The following is a 23,334-nucleotide window of genomic DNA, read 5'->3' on the forward strand; positions in this document are numbered from 1 at the left end:
ACGTCATTTCAGATTAACGCTGACAGCACTAGTGGGAACACAACGAATATGACTGCACATTTACGCCGACATCACCCTAGTGCAAAGACAAGTGGAGGCAGACAAAAACAACAAGCATGCTACAAACTTTACCCGAGTCATTTAGACAGCCGTTAGCACACGATTCTCCTTATGGGGACCTGATATGTTTAATATGCTGCTGAGAATATAGCCCAGAAGAAGCGTAAAGTATAGCTTTTATTTTGGAAAGAGCCATTTCTCTGTAATAAACTCTCTTTTCCAAAGACGAGTGATTTCTCGATCAGATAGATTAATTTTTTTTATTACTTTGTTATTTCAGCAACATTAAATTTAAAAACTGTACTTTTGAGTTAAAATATATTTTTATAATTTTAATAAATGACAAATTAAAAAGGCATGAACATTTTTTTTGTATTGAAAAAATATCGAACCGTGACACCAAAGTATCGAACCGAACCGAACCGTGAATTTTGTGTATCGTTGCACCCCTAGTAAATAACAGCTTAAGTTTAAAAGCAACATTTAACAGATTAAATTTTAAAAGATTAAAGTAATAGATTAGACAATTGTTGTAATTGACAGCCATGCTTATTTTTCAAGCATTAAAAAAAATCATGCCACTTTTTTGCGTGGCTAGAAAAATGTACAGCATTCATAAAGCACTTGATATGGTTTATTTCTAATCATTATCTCTATTAATAAGAATCTTATTATAATGATTGTAGGAAGTGTATGCATTCATTTCTGGCTCTCTTCCACAGAGTCTTATAATCCGTCCCCCTCCACTCACATCCAACCGGTCGTGGCAGATGACTGCCCTCCCTAAGCCTGGTTTTGCTAGAAGTTATTTCCTGTTAAAAGAGAGTTTTTCCTCCCCACTGTTGCCAAATTCTTCCTGACAGGGAATTGTCTGGTTGTTGGGGTTTTCTCTGCATTATTGTAGCATCTTTACAATATAAACACCTTTAGAGACTACTATTTGGATTTGGGCCTGTATATATCAAATTGAATTGAAAGTTTTCTGGTGATTATCGCCACCCATATATATCATTCTGTTATGTTATGTGTTCATAAACAACCCAGTTTCTGTCATTTGGCTACATACAGTGGGCTAGCAAAACCTTAACTTCGCCAGTAGGGTTTAGGGTGGGGTTTCTTTTCTTCTTTTTTTTTTGCATTAATAATAGGAACAAGTCACCTGTGCATCTTTCAGCGCTACAAACTCACGGAGAGTTGCAAGGTCGGTCAAAGAGTCGTTGTTTGTTGAAAGAGTCGTAACAGCAAACGTGACTCCTTCTCCCTGAACTTTAACAAATCATGTTTTCAGAGGTGCTTGGGTCTTATTAAGACAACCCACGCGGGCTCCCCTGTAGTTTGTACGCTGCTCCCCATCCCTTTCAATATTTCATACAAAGTCACCCCCACCACACAAGTTATGCCCACCATCCTCACATATTTCACCTGAAGTGACAAGAGGAGGACTGATCAGTGAATTCACCTGCTCCAAGTGAATCTTTGAGGTCTTTATTATGCTTATGAATAGAAAATACTGTGCCCTTCGATAAAAACGGCTTCATGTTAAACCTCCTTAAAGCAGAGTTCATTCCATTTATTGCAAAATTATGCTGAGAATTTGCCTCAAAAGAGCATCATTATGTATATAGTTTAAATATGACTGTAATTTCATTCAATTCATTTTTTTCCTCCAGTAATTCATTTATAGAGAGATTATTAAGCAGAATATAACAATTACTGAATAAGCGACACAGTTTCAGCCACTGCTTAGAGTGCTATTAAACACTGTCCTTTCTTCTTCTTTTTTTAACAAGGACCCCCAAGTTTTACTCTTTGTGCTAATTGTCTTGCTAACTGCACTGGTGGGGTTTTGAAGCTCTGCTTTCCTATTTCCCCTTTCTCCTCCTCTGTTCCTCTCTCCTCATCTCCTCTGGCCTGCGGCTTGGGTAGCTCTCCTCTTGCTATGACTAATGATGTTCTTTCAGTCTCAAGGTTTTAGCAGGATAATTATATTAACCCTTGTCCTCTGGATGATCCCAGCTCAGCTCCTCTTCCCCAGGCATTCTCCCCTCTACGGTCTCTCCGGAATTAGACTTTAACACATACGCACACACGCACGCACAGAAACACAAATTGCGCTGTAATACAAAAACTGTTTGCATTCGCGCGTGTATGTTTGCGTCTGGTGTGAATGCACATGTTCAAGTTTTAGTGACTTTTGGGAGACTTTTTACAAACTAGTTTTTTTTTCTGCTTAAATGAAAGGACATGCACCTAACAAAAAGAAAGCATGTATAGTAAAGTAATTAGATGAGTAGCTAAACACGGGTAAAAGCCTGCGGGTGTAGGTTTGCAAATGTGTTTGCACAATGCTAATTTCTGAAAACAGATTTGTAAGTGCATTCATGGTTCAAATTTCAAGTTCATACAGCGGGTATATGCCATCAGAGAGAAGAGATCCACATATGAGTTTTGTGATATACGCAACAGCTTAAAAAGCCTAAAAAACAACTTAAAGATCCTGCAAAGATCTATATCGCCCTTCAGGACTCTGCGGGGGACCACACAACAGGAAGAACCTTGCATATTGTCCCGGAGTTTCTATTTCTTCATCACTTTTTCACCCCCCTGCCTCCCCACGAACGTACACACACCCAGCTGCCTCCCTTCATCTATTAGGCCATCTTCCTTGTTTATATCTTAAATAAAGGAGGATGTATAACGACTCCCTCCCTACAACTCACACCCAATTTCCTCTCTCCCCAGGTGTTAGTCTTTGCTGTAGTGTTCATTAAAATACATTCAGCAGCAGTAAGGACTCTGCAGGGAGGCTGCACTATAATATCCAGCACAGTCACACGGTGAGCTCAAGACAACCGGGGGCCGGCTGGAGCAAAAGGCTGGACTCTCTCTTTAGTGAAAGAGGGCTTAAGATGCAGTGACATGTCTGCCTCAGTACGACAGTGTCAGCCAGCCTGCATCATTCATGCTGCATCATGCATCATGAATATTACAATGCTGGCATGCAGGCTCTTAAATTACCACCTGCCAAGTGCCAAATGCCAGTAAAATATGTCTTGTGTGTACGAATTAATAAGGGTCACCCATCACAGTGGTCACTGACTTTTGAGGGTGCATCTATTCATGGGTGATAACATTCAGCATATGTTATTTATAGTGCAATAACTTTTCATCAGAATCATGTAGAGACGACCAAACAAAGAAAACAAAACAAAAAAGAAAGTAAATGGTCTGTATTTGTATAGCGCTTTACTAGTCCCTAAGGACCCCAAAGCTCTTTACACAACCAGTCACCCACCCATTCACACACACTGGTGATGGCAAGCTACATTGTAGCCACAGCCACCCTGGGGTGCACTGACAGAGGCGAGGCTGCCGAACACTGGCGCCACCGGGCCCTCTGACCACCACCAGTAGGCAACGGGTGAAGTGTCTTGCCCAAGGACACAACGACTGAGACTGTCCAAGCCGGGGCTCGAACTGGCAAGCTTCCGATTACAAGGCGAACTCCCAACTCTTGAGCCACGATCGCCCAAGCAAAAACGTCGATGTGGGGCTTTCTCATTTCTGTCTCTATACTAAACACAGAGATTAGTATAACTGTAACTAAAGCGCATAAAGAATGAATGACAGTTTCTGGCTGCATGAGAGGTTTTCTAATTGTTTTTGATGCAGAATCAAAAAATCTAAGATTCTACTCAGCAGCTTCAAATACAAATGCTATTAATGACTTTTAATGATGTCACATATTTTAAGCTTTTTTTAATGTTATCATTTTGATTCATTGTCTAAAGGGGTTGATCAGTCAGCACGGTTGGTTGATGGTTCTCATCTCAGTGTGTCTGGCTTTACTGTTCGGTCACACGTCCCATGGCGCTGCACTAAAAAACACATCAGTGCCGTCACCCACTGGCCCAACTGGTCACGGCAGGTGTCTGCCTCTCTATGAGTCTGGAGGTTTCTTTCTGTTAAAAGGGAGTTTTTCCTTTCCGCCGTCAGCAAGTCCTTGGTTGATTGTTGAGGTTTCCTCTCTATTATTATATAAAAGGCCTTAAGGCAACTCCTCTTGTGATTTGGTGTTGTAGAAATTGAACTGAACTGAATTCAATTAAGCAGTGTAAGGGGTGGCAGTGGAGTGACAACTTCATCAGCCATGACACTGCAGTTCCTGTTGGGAGCTTTGCATTTTAAAACTTTGGTTCACTTCTGATTCTGCTTTTGTTTTCTCTTGTTCGGGTGCTTTGTGAGGTTTAGGAAAAGACTGTTGCTTGAGTTAAGACATTTCTGTCCACAACATTAACCCTACATGACTGAAAGGAAGCTCACGTATACCAGTGCATTTAAATCTGATGTCAGATGTGTTAGGAGATAGATTTATCTCGGTGTTGTCATTGTAAGGTTTCAAGGTGTGTCATGATACCAGTGCCTATGAAAACATCTGCAAGACGCTGGCAGATTTGACAAAGTGGCAGTATTTGATGCCTGGTGAATGACTGATGTATTTAGGGCAGAGGCAGGCAAAACATGAAGGTGTCAAAAATGCCAGAAATGATCATGAATATAGCAAGAAAAACCAAAACCAATTATTATTTTATCTTCTTTTCCCTTCACCACACAATTTTCTTCATTTGTTAATAAAAAAAGGGCCAAAGTTTAATTTAAATGAAATTTTGAAAAGACGAAGAAGAAGAAGAAAAACCAGCACACCAGCATCAGCAAATTTAATTTGTTTCCTCACTTGCTCTTTACTCCATATCCTTCCCCTGGATATCTACATCCCACTTGTAGAGGCTCCATGGGGACCCTGCTCCTGTTTTGGAGCTATGGATGTAGTCTAGGGTCTGCTATATTCATGGCTTTACTAACACTTTTTTTTTTCTAATACGCAAAATCAAAAACCCGAAACGATTACAGGGGGTTGCCAGGGTAACAACTAAGAGCCTGTACAGTTTATAGATGTACAGTATAATGAGTATTGCTTACATGCCCATTAAAGCAAACTGCATGTTAAAGAGGGGAACTGAACATTGGCAGCGTAAATGATTTTCTTACAGACCACAAATTTTAAGAAACCAGACAATCTCCTCCTGGAACCAACTCTTAAAGCAAGTTATATATTCAGTGTTTAACTGAGTAAGAAAGTCATTTACAAATTGTGACCACATAAAGTATCACAGGAAACAGCAAAGGAAATAAAAAGCAGCATATTAATTACCTCTGCGGAGTGAAAGGCCAGCTAAAATGGTAAACATTGGAACCTGAATTGTTCCAATGTATATCTCTGTCACTCCTGGCAGGTCCCGACTGGAGAACAGGATGTGTGCTAAGGCTCCCTTATTTAGATGTTTGATGCTGTGCATATAGTACATACTTCAGAGAGCAGGTTTTTTAAAATTTAGAGCAAACTGTGCTAAAATAATGAATCACCCCACAAACGCACCAAGGAGGTCACACGTCCCAAAACACTCCACTGCAGAAACACACACAAACACACAGTGTACAAATTCACACAGGGTGTGGATTGCAAAGACAACCAAGGTCATTCCTTTGAATTTGAATTTTTGCCGGACTGTTCACTTCAGTTTTTTCCCAGTGCCGAAAACATGCAGTGACCCCTCAACAGTGAACATATTTAGAAAGTGGTGTGTGTGTGTGTGTGTGTGTGTGTGTGTGTGTGTGTGTGTGTGTGTGTGTGTGTGTTACAACGAATGGTAGCCCATAAACACATAGTTCCCGAGGCCTTCCCCTTGTTCGAGTAGATGTTCTTTTTAAAAACCTTTCTACAAAAAAAACCCAAGAACAAAGCAAAAAGTTCAAACTAAAAAAATGGAAGGCAGGGAAGGAAGGATTGATTCCGAAAATATATCTAAAGCATCTGTGTTTTTTCTGCTGTCAACAGTTTACATTAGATAATGACCGATAAAGTGCTTGGGAGGAATGATTTGTTTAAAAAGATATCATCAGCTCTGCTATTAATGTGAAAGAGTGGGAGGGACTGAGAGAAAACATGTGAAAGAACTGCTGTGGTTGTGAAAAGAGGCAAACTGTAATTCCTGCTCACCATCCAATAGCAGGGGTGGTCAGTTATAGATTACCTGTTTAGTCTGGAGCGAAAGTGGGAGTACACGTGAGTGGATGGATGGATAGCTGAGCGGGAGGGGAAAAAAAGATAAGGTGTGGTAGAGAGGAGAGGGAACGTTTGAAGAAGCTCGTGCTGCTACGGAAGGTTGCACTCGAGGAAAATCGATCCTCTCCCTTCAGAGAAAGAAATTTATGAAGCTGGAACATAAACGGAGTCATGTCCAATTAGCTGCTCTGAATTTACAAGCCGAGGCAGGGGAGGAAGTGGGAGGGGACGTGGTGATAAAGACTTCAGCAGAAGCCAATAAGGCGTGCTGTTGATCAATGATCTACGCTTCATGGAACTCCCACTTCATACTCGGTTGCTTTCTCGTATGCTTGGGATGCACTGTGCCGTAGGACTTTCCTGCAGCTGTCATCGTCTAGCCAGGGGAAGGACGTATACGACGTGTATGCAAATACGGTTTTCCACAAAGTCATTGGTATTTAGAGATAAACACAGCTGAGTACAATCAAGAAAACAACCAACAGGAAGTAACACTGGAGACAAGATACAAGGGACAGAAGGCTTGAAAATGTAACAGGAAATGAATACCTGAACCACTGAATAACTTAAAGGAAACAAACTGTAACACAGAAAAAAAGTGAAAATACTGCCCTTATCTGCCCGTGTGAATGCAAACAGTTTAGAAAAAGCACACTTTTATGCATGTGATCATGATAAGAACTGTTTAGAGAACTAAAAAATGTGTGATGTGCTACGAATTTACATTTGATAAGGTTCTTGCATAGAAAGTTGAATTAGCCAGTTAAAATTTGAAGGTACATCTATTACCTCTGCCTATAAATTAACATTTCAATGATTTCATTGTTTTTCTTTAATTTCTAAGTTAGACTGAAGATGCCCTTCACTCTTCCGTTTTTATACTCAATCCAATCGGTCTTCCAAACTATTTGTGATCTAACAAAAAAAAATATATTCAGAACATGTTTTGAATTCTGATTCAAGGGGCACAGAAAAAACAATTTGTAGACTCAAACCCATCAAATATGCATCATTCTGCACAGAGAAGGTCAAATATTTAGACACAATTGACAAAATATAAATTACAAAAAGTTTCTGGACCAAACTACGAGCTCAAAACCACAGAAACTAAATCGAATCTGTACAAAATCTGGCATTGTAGACAAACTGCTGGACTATTGCATTCGTTATGATTATAGTGCACTTCTCTGCCTCTTTTATCAGCCCTGTCACAGAAATTGTGTTTATGTAATATCAGGATTACACTTTTTAATCAACATAATGAGGAAATCTGGCGAGCTGCAAACTATCAGTTCACTGAAAATGTGTTTCATTTGTTGGATGCCAAAATATCCAACACTGCAATACAAACACAGTTTGAACAGTAGCATAAGTGTACCACGTAGTATAATTACACTGTTTTATGGGCACAGCACATAAAACACTTGCTTGAGGTTACTGAAATGTGCTTTTCTTTCTACAATTTAGCTAAAACCACAATCATAATACAAATGTAATTTATTATAATACTTAATACAGCCACACATTATGTATATCCATCTACCTCATTCCTGTGTGGTATAGAAATAAACAGATTCATAAAGCAGTCATGTTAAGGCTTTCTGTCTCTGGCAAACAGGCCCTGACACACAATGCCTATTAGCCTCTCTCTCTACTATTACTACAGCAGGTTGTTTAGCCAGTTGTGAGTTTTCCGGTTTCCAGAGAGGGAATAGTTGCAAGTGTCGAGTGGGCCTTCTCAGTGACGGTTGATCGAACAGAGAGTGGAGAAGGAGGGAGTCCTCCTGCTGGGTCAGAGCCGCATCAATGCGGTCTGTCATCACAGGTTAGAGCACGTCAATGCAGACCCTCCCTCTACTCCTCCTCCAACTCTCACCGCTGTAGTCGGAGAGGCAGGCAGACTGTCAGGGCTTTGACACAACTGCCCTACTCCCTGCTGTACTGACTGCTCAGCCCCCCACATGGTCTAAATCCCCTCTATTTTCTCCTCAACCCACTCCTCTCAAACACATGTCCGCAACCCAATTTAGTCAATGCACTCTTCGGTGAACACTGATGCGACTGGCTAAAAGGGGAACATACGTAAACTGACAGAAGGGGGAAAGAGATGGAGGATAAAATGAGAAAACAGAGATCAAGAGCCAAAGGAAAGGGTGGAGGAGATGGATTTATTTTTTTTTTTTGGAGTGGGGGGGGGGGGGGGGGGGGTAGCAACAGATACAGTGGGAGAAGAGTGCAAAACGGAAAATAGGAGAGAGGGAGTGATAGCAGTGTCCCTAGAGAGGAATAGAGGAATATGCTTCAACTACAGTAAAGAGACAGATAAAGCCCCACTAACTGCTGCTTCCAGCTGCTTTCTCAGGCTCTGCCACCACATGACTCCCCCTTGATGTTTGTTTATCTTTCGTCTTATTTATTCCCCTAATTGCTGCGTCTCTGCTGTCTAAAACAGGCAGTCTTCATATCATTAAATACACATGGCCGACATGACTTCAGACAGACACGCTGCGGGGAGAATGGACAAAGACAAAGGCAGACAGGGCTGGACACAGATGCACATAGAGAGATATAATAATTATATGCCCTATAATAACCACCAATCTGCAATATGTCTGAAAATTGTTTCAGGGTAACCTGAAAATACCCTGCTCAAAAAAATTAAAGGCACATCAGATCTCAATGGGAAAAGAAACATGTTGGATATCGACACTGATATGGACTGGGTAATGTGTTAGGAACCAAAGGATGCCACGTCGTTTGATGGAAATGAAAATTAGCAACCCACTGATGCGGCAGGTTAGTCCATTTTACGAAATGTTATAGTTTTTACAGCCCCCACGTGCTCGTATGCATGTCTGACAACGTCAGGACATGGTCCTAATGAGAAGACTGTTGGTCTTCTCCAGACCCTGCCAATACTCGTATTCCACCAGCTCCACGGTGCTGAGGACAACATCATGAAGTCTGCCTTTGATTGTTTGGTCAGAGACATTCCCTGCTGGTCACTTTGTAGCTCTGGCAGTGCTCATCCTGTTTATCCTTACACAAAAGCGCAGACAGTGGTCTTGCTGATGGGTTAATGACCTTCTACGGTCCTGTCCAGCTCTCCAGAATCTCCTCCATTCTCTGTGCTGGGAGACACAGCTGGCAATGGCACACATGCCATCCCGGAGGTGTTGGACAACATGTGCAACCTCTGTAGGGTCCAGGTATTGCCTCATGGTAGTGTAGGTTAATGGAGTGTATGTAGATCGCTCCCATGATATGACATTAGCTGATATTTAATAACCGCAATTCTACAAAATACGTTTAAATCCAACTAAATAGATTTTCATTTCCTGTTTTCATGGCCAGGATGTAGTTAGGTTGTGTTATTTGGAACTTTGGAGATATATTTATAAAAGGGAAAGTCTGGACAAATAAGTGGACACATATGAATCAAAAGCTTAAACTCTGCTGTAATTATTTTATACTGCAGAGCTTAATGTATATAAATTGGATGAGTTTGTCACTAACAATTCAAACTGTAAAGCACCAATTTGCAGGAATTTGGAAAGTTAGTACATCGTGCACTTCAGGTGGTGCAGAAGAAGTCACAGCTAGTTCATCAAGCATTTTCTTAACTAAAAACAGTGTCACACAGCCCATGGTTTGTTGGGCAATACATTTTCTGCTCACGGTGTGTTAACATCCTGCAGCAGTCAGTGAACTTCACTTAACATAACACCAATTTTGTTTATATCCTGTATTCGCACCAAACACAAGAGAAGTCTAAAAAAAAGTGTGTTTGTTCATGTTCATTAGTAGGCAGTCGTCTACTTTCTGCTTTAGCTGGCACACTGCTGCCTAACTGGTGCATTATGGCCTCATGTAGGTCAGCAGAGTTGTGTAAAATTATTGGCAGAAATATGCATTATGTCACTCGTGTCGATGCATGTGTGAGAGAGAAGAACAAACATGCAAGGGATCACATAAGCATCAAAGAAACCAAGACTACCTTTAAGGCAAAATATCCTTAGATATCATAGCAGCTAATTAAATGTATGGTTTCTTGTATAGACCGGAATTCATTTGCATTCTTTATTTTTCCCCTGTTCCTAGACACTCTTATTACCCTGCTTTCTCTTGCCCTTCCCACTCTCCTCCTCCGCTCACCTTCTCTAATTTCGTCTCCCCTGTCTCTCCCACTCCAAGCAAATAGACTGTTGTGATGGATCCAGCTGTCCCATCTTAACTTCCTTCAGCTCAGAGCTGATTCTCCCACTTTGATGACTTTGCAGCGAAGGCAGACATCTTGCACATTAACATATGATTGTGCCCATGTATTATTTGTGTGCGGGGGGACTGGAGACAGGGATCGGGAAAAATCCCAGTGCAAGCTGTCATCCGAAAGAGAGACAGAGAGAGCTACAGGAACACTGCACTTGAAAAGTCAAGAGTGTCAACATCATTCATGCGGAAAGAGTGCAAGGCTAGATGTACTCCGAGTCTTCCTGGGTTGTCCTGTGTGGAAGGAGTCAGAAAAGGAGGTCAAGGAGATGAAGCGTCCGAGAAAAAGTTTCAGCCTGTGAGACTCTGAGGCTTCCTGAACGCGAGTTAATTAACAGAGAATTTTGTTAAGATGAGAAAGCAAGTGATATTTCACAACTCGAAACACAGACCCACACAAACACACACGCAGGTTTTTGTGCTCTCCAGCTAAGTGACAGAAAGAAGGCCATTTCTGATGGCATGAAGCCCGTGAGCCTGAAAATGCACAGCAGCATACCTAGAAACCGCTCGCTCTTCCTCAGCATTGTGTTTAATCTCCAGCTTCTAGGTTTTGGACTCAGCCCGCTTACATTTTCAAGATGAGACAGATGAGATTTATCACTGAAGATACAGGAGATGAGAAGTAGTGATATGTTCGGCGCTGTCAGTCACTCAGTGCCGGCATTAGTCACCGCGCCTCAGCTTCTCTGATCTGTTGTCTGTCATCGACGCTCGCAGGCAAATGCGTCACACGAAGCAGAAACACACACACAAACGCGCACGCACACACTCGTCTCATTTGAAACACGTTCGCTCTCGCGCACGCACCGTTCTCTCCATGAAAAAGAGATGTTCAATTTCAGTCTTTGCTAAGTGGACAGCTCGTGTCCTTCAGGAAGCAGGCAGTAAACAAGGCCTTGTTGGTGGATGGATTCTCTGTGGCACATCCTGTCAACTCCTCCAGTGATCGGAGAGAAACTGAGGTAATCTGCGCGACTCTGTGTAAGACTCATGGTGCAGATCAACTGTCTCGATTTCTTTCCGTTTTAAGTTTTAGTCATCATAATTCATATTTTTGAAAGTCCCCCCCACCCCAAAAAAAAAAAAAAGGATGCAAAAGGAAGATTGAAGTAGTCATCTCGTCAGAATACAGAGGCCATTCTTTGAATATTTGATGCAGACGGATAGGTGTTCACTCCAGTGGAACAAACTAGATTGGAGTCCAGTCGCTCATCTGGAAAAGGCTGTAATTTAAAGTCGTAGCTGCCGAGTGTCCTTAAGATCCTCATTTCCTTTTTTTGGCAGAACTTCAGCCTCTGGATCAGCCCACCTGGGCCCTGTCCTCTGCTGAGGTCAATTGCCCAAAGGTGCGCACACACACACACAACCACAGAAGCACCTACGCTCAGATGCTTGAATTTCACCGGCACTAATTGCAAACAATAATTTGCTCAGAAATGACGGTGTCAGAAAGCAAGTGGATAAATGGATTATCAACAGTTGTGGCACCTTCAGTGTACTCTGATTTGTTTTCTCTTTAAAGTCCAGACTTAGTTGGGGGGGGGTTGAGAAGGGAAGAACAACATTAACATATACTTTGACTCACAAATAAATAAGCTGATAAAATTACACTATGCAGATCTCATAGTACCATATCACTCAAATAGAGTACGCCACTCTCGGACTGCAGGCTTGCTTGTGGTTCTTTAGCTGTGTTTTATGGAACCAGCTCCCAGTTTGACTTCGGCTGTGGCAGATGGCTGCTCTTCCCTGAGTCTGACGTTTCTTCCTGTTAAAGGGTGTTTTTCCTTCCCACTGTCACAAAGTGCTTGCTCATAGGGAGTTGTCTTGTCGTTGGGTTTTCCTTTCTAGTATTGTAAACAAATGTTGTTGCAAATAACATTGAATTAAACTGAATTCAGTCATTGTTTTTGATTTTAATTAATTTATGATTAAACTAATCAGCTGATTCCACTGTTACTATAGTTACATATTAATATTGGCAATAATAATTTGTGTAATGATCGCAGCGTAGTAATATCTTTACAATATGTTTTGAAAGATATTAAAAATATGGTAACATACTTTTGATTAAATAATTTAATGAGTGCATTATTTAAATTAAAAGGGGGTACTGTATGTTCATTTTACAAACGTCATGGGCTACTAGCAGTCTAATATAGAGGGCCATTACTAACACGAATGATGTCATGAAGTGAAGATCCACACACTCCAAATAACTTCTAAATAACATTAAAATTGTAAATTATGTTCAAATTCCCAATGAAAATATTAGTAACAATAAAATAAATCGACATAGATGCCATACTAACATTCACCTAGGTCTCACCAGTAGTTTGATATGCACCAGTGATCCATGTCAGACTACTGGCTACAGACTACTGCTGCATATCAGATTACTATCAGTGATGCATCACTCTGTACTGGAATTCATTTAAATAGCAGTACAGTCCCACTGCTTTTTTCTTTGTTTGTTCATTTTTTTAAATTGCCTGGCAGCGGTTTTGTGCAGATATCAGGTGTGGTGTACGGGGGTCCTTAATAGACCAAACTGAGGTGATCTGTATTTTATCTAGGTGTGCTCTAACACTATATCACCGGTAATTAATACTGAAATACCTTCAGGCATTATGTTCCATACAGGGCTCCCTTGTTTCAAGACAATACAGTAAAAAATGTTATGTTTGTTGTTGTGATTTGTGTGTTTGCTACCTGAAGACCCTTGTAAAGTTCAGTAAAAGTTCTGATGACTGCGGGCTGCTAAACGCTACCAGTTTCTATTTCATTTCATGTTATTATTATGGTAAAGGACCTTTACCCTGTTCCAACATACACAGTTATACTGAGAGTAATCACAAAATTTTTAAAAAGGGATTAGTTAGTTAGTCCAGCTATTACACTGATGTGCTGGCAGATTATCCCATTGTTACCAACATATTAAAAATACTACTACGATCACTGTTCATTGATATGTTTAAATGTGGAAAAAAAATCATGAGTCAAATAAATAAAATGTAAAAAAAAAATCATATGAGTATTTATTACTCATATCTCATGTGTTCTACTGTCAGTTACTTCTCTATTTCATATACTATTATACTACTGGCTATTATAATCATATTAATGCTCAGATGTCCTATAAAGTGGTAGTACTAAATATTGTACAATGTGTGACAAAGGGCTAATAAAATTTCCAGGAGTACAGATCGACCTTTTTAAGTTGCCCCACAAGCCAAATATATTTAGTTTAATATTATATGTGATTAAAAGAAAAACCTCACCTATGACTTCTTGCACCCAAAAAATTTGAAATAATGTTCTGAGAAGATTATCAAAATAGCTGCTGATTTATTTTCTATCACCTGACAAACTGATGAATTAAGTGTTTTTGACTCAGTTGGGACTTTTGTTACCCGGCAAGGTTTTTTTTAAGCAGTTTAATTCATTGCTGTCACTTTAGACTGTCAGTGTGAGTACAGCTGCCAGTAAAATACAAAAAAACAGAATCAGATGGACTGGCAACTGTACAAACTTTACCAGCAAACATCAAAATAGAAATGGGCGCTGAAGTTCTGCCAGTACTTTCTGAGAAAGCACTGAATACATTTGAGAGCAAAAACAGAGTTAAGTAATAAACCTATCACAGTGACAAGTCTCAAGGGCATCGCGATTTTTTAACTATGATTCTGCTCGTCTCGTTTGCTTGGTACAAGTGCGCCGGCGAGGCCACACTTAGTTGACTCTTTGTGACGTGCTGTAATTTAGAGCAGCGGTCTCCAACCTTTTTTGCGCCACGGACCGGTTTATGCCCGGCAATATTTTCCCGGACCGGCCTTTAAGGTGTCGCGGATAAATACTACAAAATAAAACCAGTACCGGTACCGAAAAACAGAAGATTTATTCATAACACACGTGAAAAGACCCAGGAAAACCGAGTTAAAAACGATAACAAAATAACGCTGAAAAACGATAAAAACCCTGAAAACTATACATTTCACACCTGAGCCTCATCTCTCGCGGCCCGGTACCAAACAACTCACGGACCGGTACCAGTCCGAGGCCCGGGGGTTGGGGACCGCTGATTTAGAGTATTCGCTAAAGAATTAAACACAAGAACAAGAAGTGTGCGGCATGTCTGTGCACAGGGAACTCAGCAGTCCACAGCTGCACTTTGGTGAACATGGAAAATACAGAGTATGATTAACACTGTAACTGTAACCTGGGTGTGATTACAGCTTATTCCCGCAGCTTTATACACAGTCAGCTCTCACACATCGCATGAACATTTTGTCTTACGGGCGTCCGTTCTATTTCTGTTTAAGGTGTAAGTGTAACCTCCACGCCTCCCAGTGCCTGCCAGATGAGGATGGCGGGAACCTCCAGTGCCAGTGTGAACACAACACCACAGGCCAGGACTGCCAGCGCTGCAAGAAGGGCTTCAAAGCCAAGTCCTGGAAAGCAGGTTCCTACCTGCCGGCACCCAACGGAACCCCCAACACGTGTAAGTTAGAAATAACATCACTGACTCTTTTTAATAACACCTATCAGCCTTCTTTATTATAATAGAGCTGCACAACTGTAAGACTACTTTTTGCGGAAGCAATCTGAACCGTGGCTTCCATCGTTGCCGACTTATGAAAGAGGTTTTCTGTCACTCTGACGTCCTGCATAAAAGCAGGCTGGAAAAGAAAGAAAAGGGTGAAGAGGCTGAGTTGTTGTCACCTCTGTGCAGAGAGCACATCAGAGCCGTGTCATGACGTGGGAGTGTGTGGGGAGGAAATCCTCTCAGTAGCCAGCTACAGTAGCTAGATATGATAAAATAATAATCTAGGCCAGCCCCTCCCTAGCCTTTCTCCTTCCAAACAGACACTGAGACACTTAGGAGCACAAGAGATGCACACAGAAACCCGCAACTGCACACCTGTACTTGTGCACTCACACACACACACAAACACACTGCAGAGAATGGCTCTATTGTTAGCCTTTTGTTTTAAATCTGCCTGACATTTCCGACCCAGTTCTAATGGTACCGACGCAACTCCCGAGCCCACCGCCCATTTTTTCTTTTTTTTTTTAACTGAATCCCATTAGTGGAATTTTAAAAATTCAAATGTTTGCAGCTCGCTCCGTCGAAATGCTACACAAAACGGCCACGGCTCACGAAAGAGCCTCTACAGATTGCATTATGCATGCTCGGGCTAGGCTAACTGTTAGTACAATCTCGGGGAAAAAAAAATATGCAAGAGAGGCGAAAGTTTTGATGCGAGTGTAGCAAAGTGGTAGTGCTCTCTTAAAACATCCATATGTGATGAGCGCCCGTGAATATGGGGATTAGAGAGAGAGCAGCAAAATAAAATTAGGAAGAATGGAGGAGGCGGGTTCAGTAATTACTTCAGGACTTTGAGAGGTAGTCCAAAACAAGCCTTTATTTTTGCAGAGCAGCTCTTTAGCTCTCTCTGCCACCTGAGTCTGATGAATGAGGCAGAGTCAAGTCTTTAGGCAAACTAAATGCATAAATAAACAAGCTCTCATCTCATATCCTCTTCCCTTTTCTTATTCTCTTTCAGGTACAATTGCTGGTTCCCCCTCTGGTTCTAGTAAGTAATAATGCAAAGCGAAGCAGAAGAAGTGCTATTCTACTCTGCTTCTCTCCCTGTCTCGTCTCGGTCCCCTTTTTGTTGCATTGTTTTAACCCCACACCTCGCCATCTGGATCTCCTAAACCCCACCCTGCTCTCTCTCTTTGTGATGTTCAGCTGGCTCTCGACTCAGTCATTCCTCTTCCCCCCCTCTGCATCTCCTCTCCTCACTTGCTCCAGCTCAAGCCCCGCGTGCTTCATTATTAATAGGCCTCTCTGTCGCCCATGTCCTTTCATCCCAACACATCACACTAACCTGCACAGGAGGATTTCTTCCACAGTTCTGCTGTTTTTTTTATTTAGACTAAAGACAGTTCTGTTGATGGATTGAAGAAAAGGGGCGATGAGAGAGGGCTGAGTGAGAGAACGGCGGGTGGATGGAGCAGAAAAGGGAGCTGAGCGAGGGAGAGAGAGAACGAAAAGGGAGAGAAGGATGTGGGCATATGTTAGTGTGTTGTAATGCAGTGTGATTCCGGGTGAGGAGCGTGGGGAGGCAGGAATAAAAGGGAATTTGATTAGGGATTCTCTCTGTGGAGAGACTCGCAGCCTCCGAGCTGTTAGACAGAAACGATCGGCAAAGTGGCAACATCAACCCTGACAGCACTGGGCTTTTCTCCACATGGCCCAACAGTAAAGGCTGATGCATGGATAGACTGAGCAATTGGACTGCACTGCAGAAGCCTTCTTTTTTAAATGGTCTCCTCTGACAGTTAGACACAACTGTCTGGTTAGTTAGAGAATGAAAAGAAAAAAATTGGTGTTATTTATCAAAGAAAATAATGATTCTAGCTAATGGGATGATTACGGGTTCGGTTTTCCAGTTTCAGCCTACCCACACATTTAGCTTCTGTTTATTAATGGAGATCTGTACTTGTTGTTGCCAAATAGCCACAACAGGAACTTCATCTAGGACGTTTACCGCTCCCAAAGCTGATGACGGGACAGAGGTGAAAGCTGGAGTTGAAACTAAGGGTGAAACTGAAGGTGAGGGCGGGCCCGAGGGCGACGTGGAAACAACCACAACCATCTCTGAAGCTGAACGGTCTCCCGCTGTTACCCACAAACCACTTCAGGAAGGTGCGACAAAGTAGATTAGGAATAGGTAGATTGAAAGTTGATGCTTTATACTTTTTCAGTATGTCCTCAATATGATGCAAAAGCAGTTCTGATGAGCAACGTGCCTCTGTGGTGTTAATGCTCGGCCTGTCTCTAATGGTAATGTTAAAAGCTGGTTGTCTTATCTTGAGAGCAAGGTCATCAAGGTCATTCAGAGTTTATTCATTCAGATTGAATGATTTTTGAGCAGTCCGGGATAGATGTGAACATTTCGGTCAGCCGCCTCGATATACTGTACGGTAAAGTGGCCTGTAAAGCGCGGCTTGCTTTCATACTAAATTAAATCCTGCTATTAAAATTATATTCCACTGTGTTAGAGTTACTGTGAGATGATGGAATAAAACTGTCTCACGTGCATCCTGTCTATAATCACTGCTGGTAAGCAGCAGACCTCTCATGTTGTACCAGGAAAGCACTTAGAAAGTGGGAGGAGCTGTGATAGTTTTTTTTGGTCTTAAGGAAATCCATTAAGAGCATGTTTTGAACAGCGCAGCAGTTTTGTTGTTTGGCTGACGACAGGAACTCAAAGAACCCACTCATTTGCTTTGATTTAGGTGAGCCTGACAGGAGCTTTAACATTACATAAACAGGACTACAACCCTCAGAGAGCCTTTTAAAGTCCTGTTTGAAGGACACAAACTTTACAGAATATCTCACGTAGACTTTTAAATTTAGTCATAATGCTACAATAAAGCAATACAATGCATTCCCAATGGGGCCTCAACCTACAGCTTCTTTTATTATCATTTACTTCATTCTTTTTCTTTCATTAATCAGACAAAACGCAAAATACTGAATTAACAATTGGAGAAATGTTTTGCAATGAAAAAAAAAAACACTGGACTGAGAGATTGAACCAGTGTTATCAGTGTGTTGTGTTACAGACTTTGTTTGTAGCAGCCTGTTGCAAGAACATAAAATGTGATGTAATACACGGTGGAGGCTGTGTCATGGTTTGGGGCTGCGGTGAAATCAGAGGTGTTGAAGATCTTGTCAATAATGATGGAATTATGAATGCAAAAAAATACTTTCAGCTTGTGATTCACCATGCAAAACAATCCTGAAAAAGTTCCGAATATCAAGAACTGAGGAGTGGCTCAAGTTTTAATACATAAAAGTTGTTTCTGCTTGACTTCTATCTGTACATACCAGATATAAATGTACAATATGCAGCAATATTAAAAAATATACAACACTGCTCTGTTACACTTCTGGTAGACCAACGTGAAAGATCATCCTATTGTAGAATTGTATTCTTGCCTATTTTTAATCTCAGCTTTAGAGAAATGTATTTGGCTTGAATCTGACCCCGATGTGAGCAAACCTCTGTTATCTGTGTGTGTGTGCGTGTGTGTAAGTGCATGTGAATGTGTGTTTGTGAGCAGGTGTGTTTAGATTTATGGCGAGCATATGGTGCAGTTCAGTAAAACCCATAAATCATCTTCATCCCCTCCTTCACCTCCCAGGGATCTCAGGTCTTAGGTTCCATTCTCACAGAGTGTTCGCCACTACTGTTTGTACATGCACACACTGATGCACACGCACACACACACACGCACACGCACACACACACACACACACACACACACACACACACACACACACACACACAGGTTTTATCATATCATGTAACTGAAGGTCCTGACTTTAATATCTAGATCAAATAACACCATTAGTCTTGAATAATACAGCATAAACTGTTATTTCATTTATCTTATATAAGTGTATCTTAAGAACCTTTTTAAAACCTCCAGGTTAGAAGTAACAATACATACTTTAACTTTTTCCCACTTATAATGCTTGATTTTTTTTATATCCACATAAAAAGCCGGTTATATAAGCAATATTTTCAATACTATTACCGTTTCCAGGAATATAAAAATGAAAATCCAGGCTTAGTTATTCATTGATTTTGATGTAAAATCAAACAATGATAAGTTGTATTTTTAATATGTTCTGTGCTTCCCGAGCAGATGTACCTTTTAAAAAACATTACAGCAGCTTATGCTTGGACAGGATGTTATAGTAGTCGCAGCCTTTGTCGTGCCTCTGCCCCAGTTAAGTCAGTGAGCATGCTCAGATAAGGATTAGCGATGCATTGGCAAGAGGCTCTGATCCAATGAGCCCGTTGCCTATTGGTCAGCTGGACAGATGGGTGTTTGGTGAGTGGGGAGGGCTGGTGGGAGAAACCAAAATCCCCAAACCCTGTCGTACATCTACCTATCCAGACGCATGACCCCTCGTGACCCATGACTTCATCGTTTATCCAAAACCAGATCCTCTGGGCTGAAAAAGAGCCATACAAGCATAACCTGTCACATGCTGAACCGCACATGCAGATGACCATGTGTGCACACACACACTGATGATGCATTACTCTACTGAATTACTTGCATTTTTTGAAAAGATTGAACTTGGCCTTGGTCTTGGAGAGATTGGATCATGTCTGGAAAATCATGTGACATATTAATAACATCCATGCGCTCTGCCACCGTCAGGTGTTCGGGCAAAATGTTAACCGCCTATGAATCCCAATGTATTCATTAGTGTGACTCTAAATCAATGTTTAACACTCCGGTAATAAATGATGAGAATGCTAAGACTGACAGGTGGCATTAAAAATTATTGTTATACTTTTTTCCCGGGCTACATTAATTGAAGTGACAAATGATCTCATTACATGCAAATGCATAAAAATGCCAGTGCGCGCCAGCAGACACTACATGCTCGCTTCAGCACGCGCGCTGAGGCGAGGTGTGTGCATGGAAGAGTGTGTCATGGGACAGTTAGTGAGTCCATTTGCGCAGACAGACAGGCACATATTAAGGGATTTAAAAATGAATCAGCTTAGACTGCCAATGCATTATGTGTGAGAGTGGTGGCACTGTTGCATGGCTGGAAATGATACAAAGACTTATTTTTTTATTTTTTAACCCTTTTTCTGTATATACAGAGTCTATTACATTCCACAGCTCTGTTTCTGGGGTCGGAAAATCACATTTCAGCTCTCTAAACCCCCCATTATTTCAATACAAGTGAAGGTAGGCGCCGTGTGAGACTCACTTAATGTAGTTTAGTTTCGATTGCAGTAGAGTGATATTAGGATTGATAGCTATGAGTGCGATGGTTAAAATGCCTTCCTTTACATCTGATTCAGAGTTTTCAAAACCCTCATACTCAAAATCCACTGCTAGCCCGAGTTTAAAACCTACCAGATTCCTCTTCTCCATTCCTTTCCCGGTTCTGCTTTCAAACCTCTCTGTGGAACTGGACAGCCTACTGTCCTTCCAGAAATAGATTTGTTACATTGTTGTAGAATGTAGAATGAGTTTTATGATGTACTTTTCACCAAACATCTTACAAAGAAGCTTTGATCTTGTTCTCATCATACAGGAAGTTTAAAGTATCTGACTGTTCTGGATCTGTAAGGGGAATAATCCTGTATTTACATGTATTACATTCTACAAACACACAATAAGCCCAGAGACAGACTGGTGACCTGTCCAGGGGTGTATCCGCCTCTTGCCCCGTGGTAGCTGGGATAGGCTCCAATCCCCACCCACCCCCCACATGACCCTGAACTGGATAAGCGGAGAAAATGAATGGCTCAATGGAAACATACACAATATATGTCTTAATTAAATTATTATAAATAAACCAACTGCAAAATAAATATATTAACGATGCAATAAAGTGAAGTGTAGAGGAACCGCGCAGCTAGTATTACCACTCAGTTATTCTCTCTCATTAACTGCTTACTGATGATTCACTTAAGTGGAAAATAGCATGACGATCAACCCGGACATTTCCGCGGTTTCAATGCAGTTTCGTATAATTAGATTATGTGGCAATCTGGTGCACCTCTGTGCAGCTGTGTTACATTTATAGTGATCCAGCAACTGATTTGTAGCTGTTTTGAAGGTGAGAGATAAGCGTTGCCATTATTTGTCATTGTTTTTGTCTGACGACAAAGCTGAGTGTGTGCAAACACATACGGACACATCCATGTAAGTGCAAAGAAAACGGCGTAATACACTTTGACAAACACTGTGTGATTTCATTTTACAACCGCATTAACAATAGTCACACCTTTTAGCAGTCACAGCGTTTTCCAGAAAGGACACAATTTTCAGCACAGAAAGGGTTTGTGGAACAGCTTTTTGAGTTTAGCCTGTCTCAGCAGTGTGAAATCGCACTTTCATTGCGGGTTCTCACTTCCGTTCGTGTGTGAACGTGCGCATACTTGTGTGTGAGTGTGTGTGCGCGTATATGTGCTCATTTGAAGGGAAAAAAGGGGGGGGGAGCGCTAGGCTTTCTTTGGATAAACAATCTGAGGCAGCATCTCTTATGCTAATGCCATAGCCTGCACATTCCTCATTGCATTTACATTCTCCGTCCTCATGCAACTGATGCAACAGACAGCAGAGCTCCACCAGCAGAAACCCGAGTTACAGAGAGCTCAGCCCCGCTAACACACAATGTGTTACCCACCAGCGCTGCGCCTAAGCCTCTACTGATACCCACGGGAGAATCTGACACACTTCATATTACAACAAAGGTTCACCCTCCATCACCATCCTCTCTGCCAGAGCAGCGCAGAGTTCCCCTGACACCAGAGGAGTTTACGCCTTCAGAAACAATCCCCGAACACTTGCATCTGTCGCATCTAGTCCTGAAGAACTCTGCACATGGCTCAGCGGTAAGTAAGACATAGATAGCAGTAGATACAGAGTAGAATGGAGGCCCACAGAAATGAGAGTAATCTAATTTAGAATGAGATCGTTTTACAGCCAGCGTGATGGGGTTTACAGGGTGTCAAAGTCTTTTAAAATGGGCAATTTTCAGGCCTAACATGCTTTTATACACAAGCTACCATCACTTTTACGCTCACCATTATATCATATGTCTGAAGCCTTGCTCAGTTTAGGTGCTGACAGTGAAATCCACTTAATGTGGGTGAATGAGCGTGTGAGAAGCTACAGAAAGAAACAGAAAGTTGGATTAGTTCGGCCGACATCGTCTTTGCATCATTTAAAGTCACAGAGAGAACTGCAGAGCATCAGAGGATCGGAGACTGAGCCCAAATTTATGTGAACTCACTGCAGCACATTTTTCTTTAAAAAGACTGCCGGAAGCATTGTGCGTAGTGCCGAGATGAAAACGATCCCGTGTCGTTTGGGGTCATTTTCTGCTGGTTTTGGCACAGCGTCAACCTGCCGGTGAGGAAGCAAATGAAGAGCTCCATCACTGTCATGGTTTACTAAGCCCAACTGACTCTTACACATGCCCTTCTTTCAGTCAGCGCGGAGCAAAGGGGGAACACCGAAGGCTCCGGCTGCCAGCGTCTCCTGTCAGATGGTTCGAACTGAGCTGATTGAGATTAATGCCAAGAATGGTTCGGATCACTCCTACCCCCCCAAGGCAGCGCGGGTTACTGAGATTAAATGCGTTTATGCTCACCGCTGTGCTACATCAGCCAGTTGAAACAACTGTGATTCAGAATCCTGCTTTCCCACAAGAGAGTTCATCAGCCGGTGTGTGCGCTCTCTCTCACTCACTCACACAGCTGTGACAGATGTGGGGCCAGAGTAGGACATGAGTAGAGGTAGGCAGGGGTTACTATGATGAGATGTAATGATGGCGCAGTGCCAGTTGTGTGAAACGATCCCGGGTGCTCTGAGAACAGCTGCTGGCGTCCCGTCTCCCTGGAGGCCCTTGGGAGAGGGAGGGATGAAGAGGAGGAGCGATGTGGGCGGGAGATTGCCTGAAGGGGGATGCTCCGCAGGGGAGCGGGGGACGCTTGCAGGATGCCCCTCTCTCTGGGCAAGAACAACTGGAGACGTACATTGCTTGCATGAAAAACACCTCAAGGGGGGGAACACAGATGGAGGCATGCAGGAGAAATGTATTCTCTAGCGGTCTAGTGATCATTAGTCCCTCGATGACGTGCACGGTGTGGTCACATTATGGGATTGGCTATCTGTATTTTTAACCATCTCTGTGGTGGATTTTTTTTTTTTTTTTTAATTTATTGAACTGTGCCGCTCTGTGGTGCAGTTAACGGAAAAGGTGTAAGCTGGAGGTGGTTTGATCCACAAACTGAACTAGTTTTACATCTCTCTTC

The 23,334-nt window shown here is 41.9% G+C and overlaps 1 protein-coding gene across 1 annotated transcript in view; it reads left to right on the forward strand.

Annotated features, from left to right (window-relative positions):
* The window catches only part of ntng2b (netrin g2b), a 73,061-nt gene that overhangs the window by 26,165 nt on the left and 23,562 nt on the right, over positions 1-23,334 (forward strand). The window contains 5 exon segments of the mRNA XM_085357117.1: positions 14,779-14,957; positions 16,024-16,053; positions 16,983-17,171; positions 20,164-20,225; positions 20,227-20,251. Of these exon segments, the coding sequence (XP_085213243.1) occupies positions 14,779-14,957; positions 16,024-16,053; positions 16,983-17,171; positions 20,164-20,225; positions 20,227-20,251 (485 nt within the window).

The sequence above is a fragment of the Diplotaxodon limnothrissa genome, linkage group LG7, assembly GCF_057381915.1.
Source record: "Diplotaxodon limnothrissa isolate DT_005_m linkage group LG7, D_limnothrissa_male_GT1.1, whole genome shotgun sequence".
In the NCBI taxonomy this organism is placed as follows: domain Eukaryota; kingdom Metazoa; phylum Chordata; class Actinopteri; order Cichliformes; family Cichlidae; genus Diplotaxodon; species Diplotaxodon limnothrissa.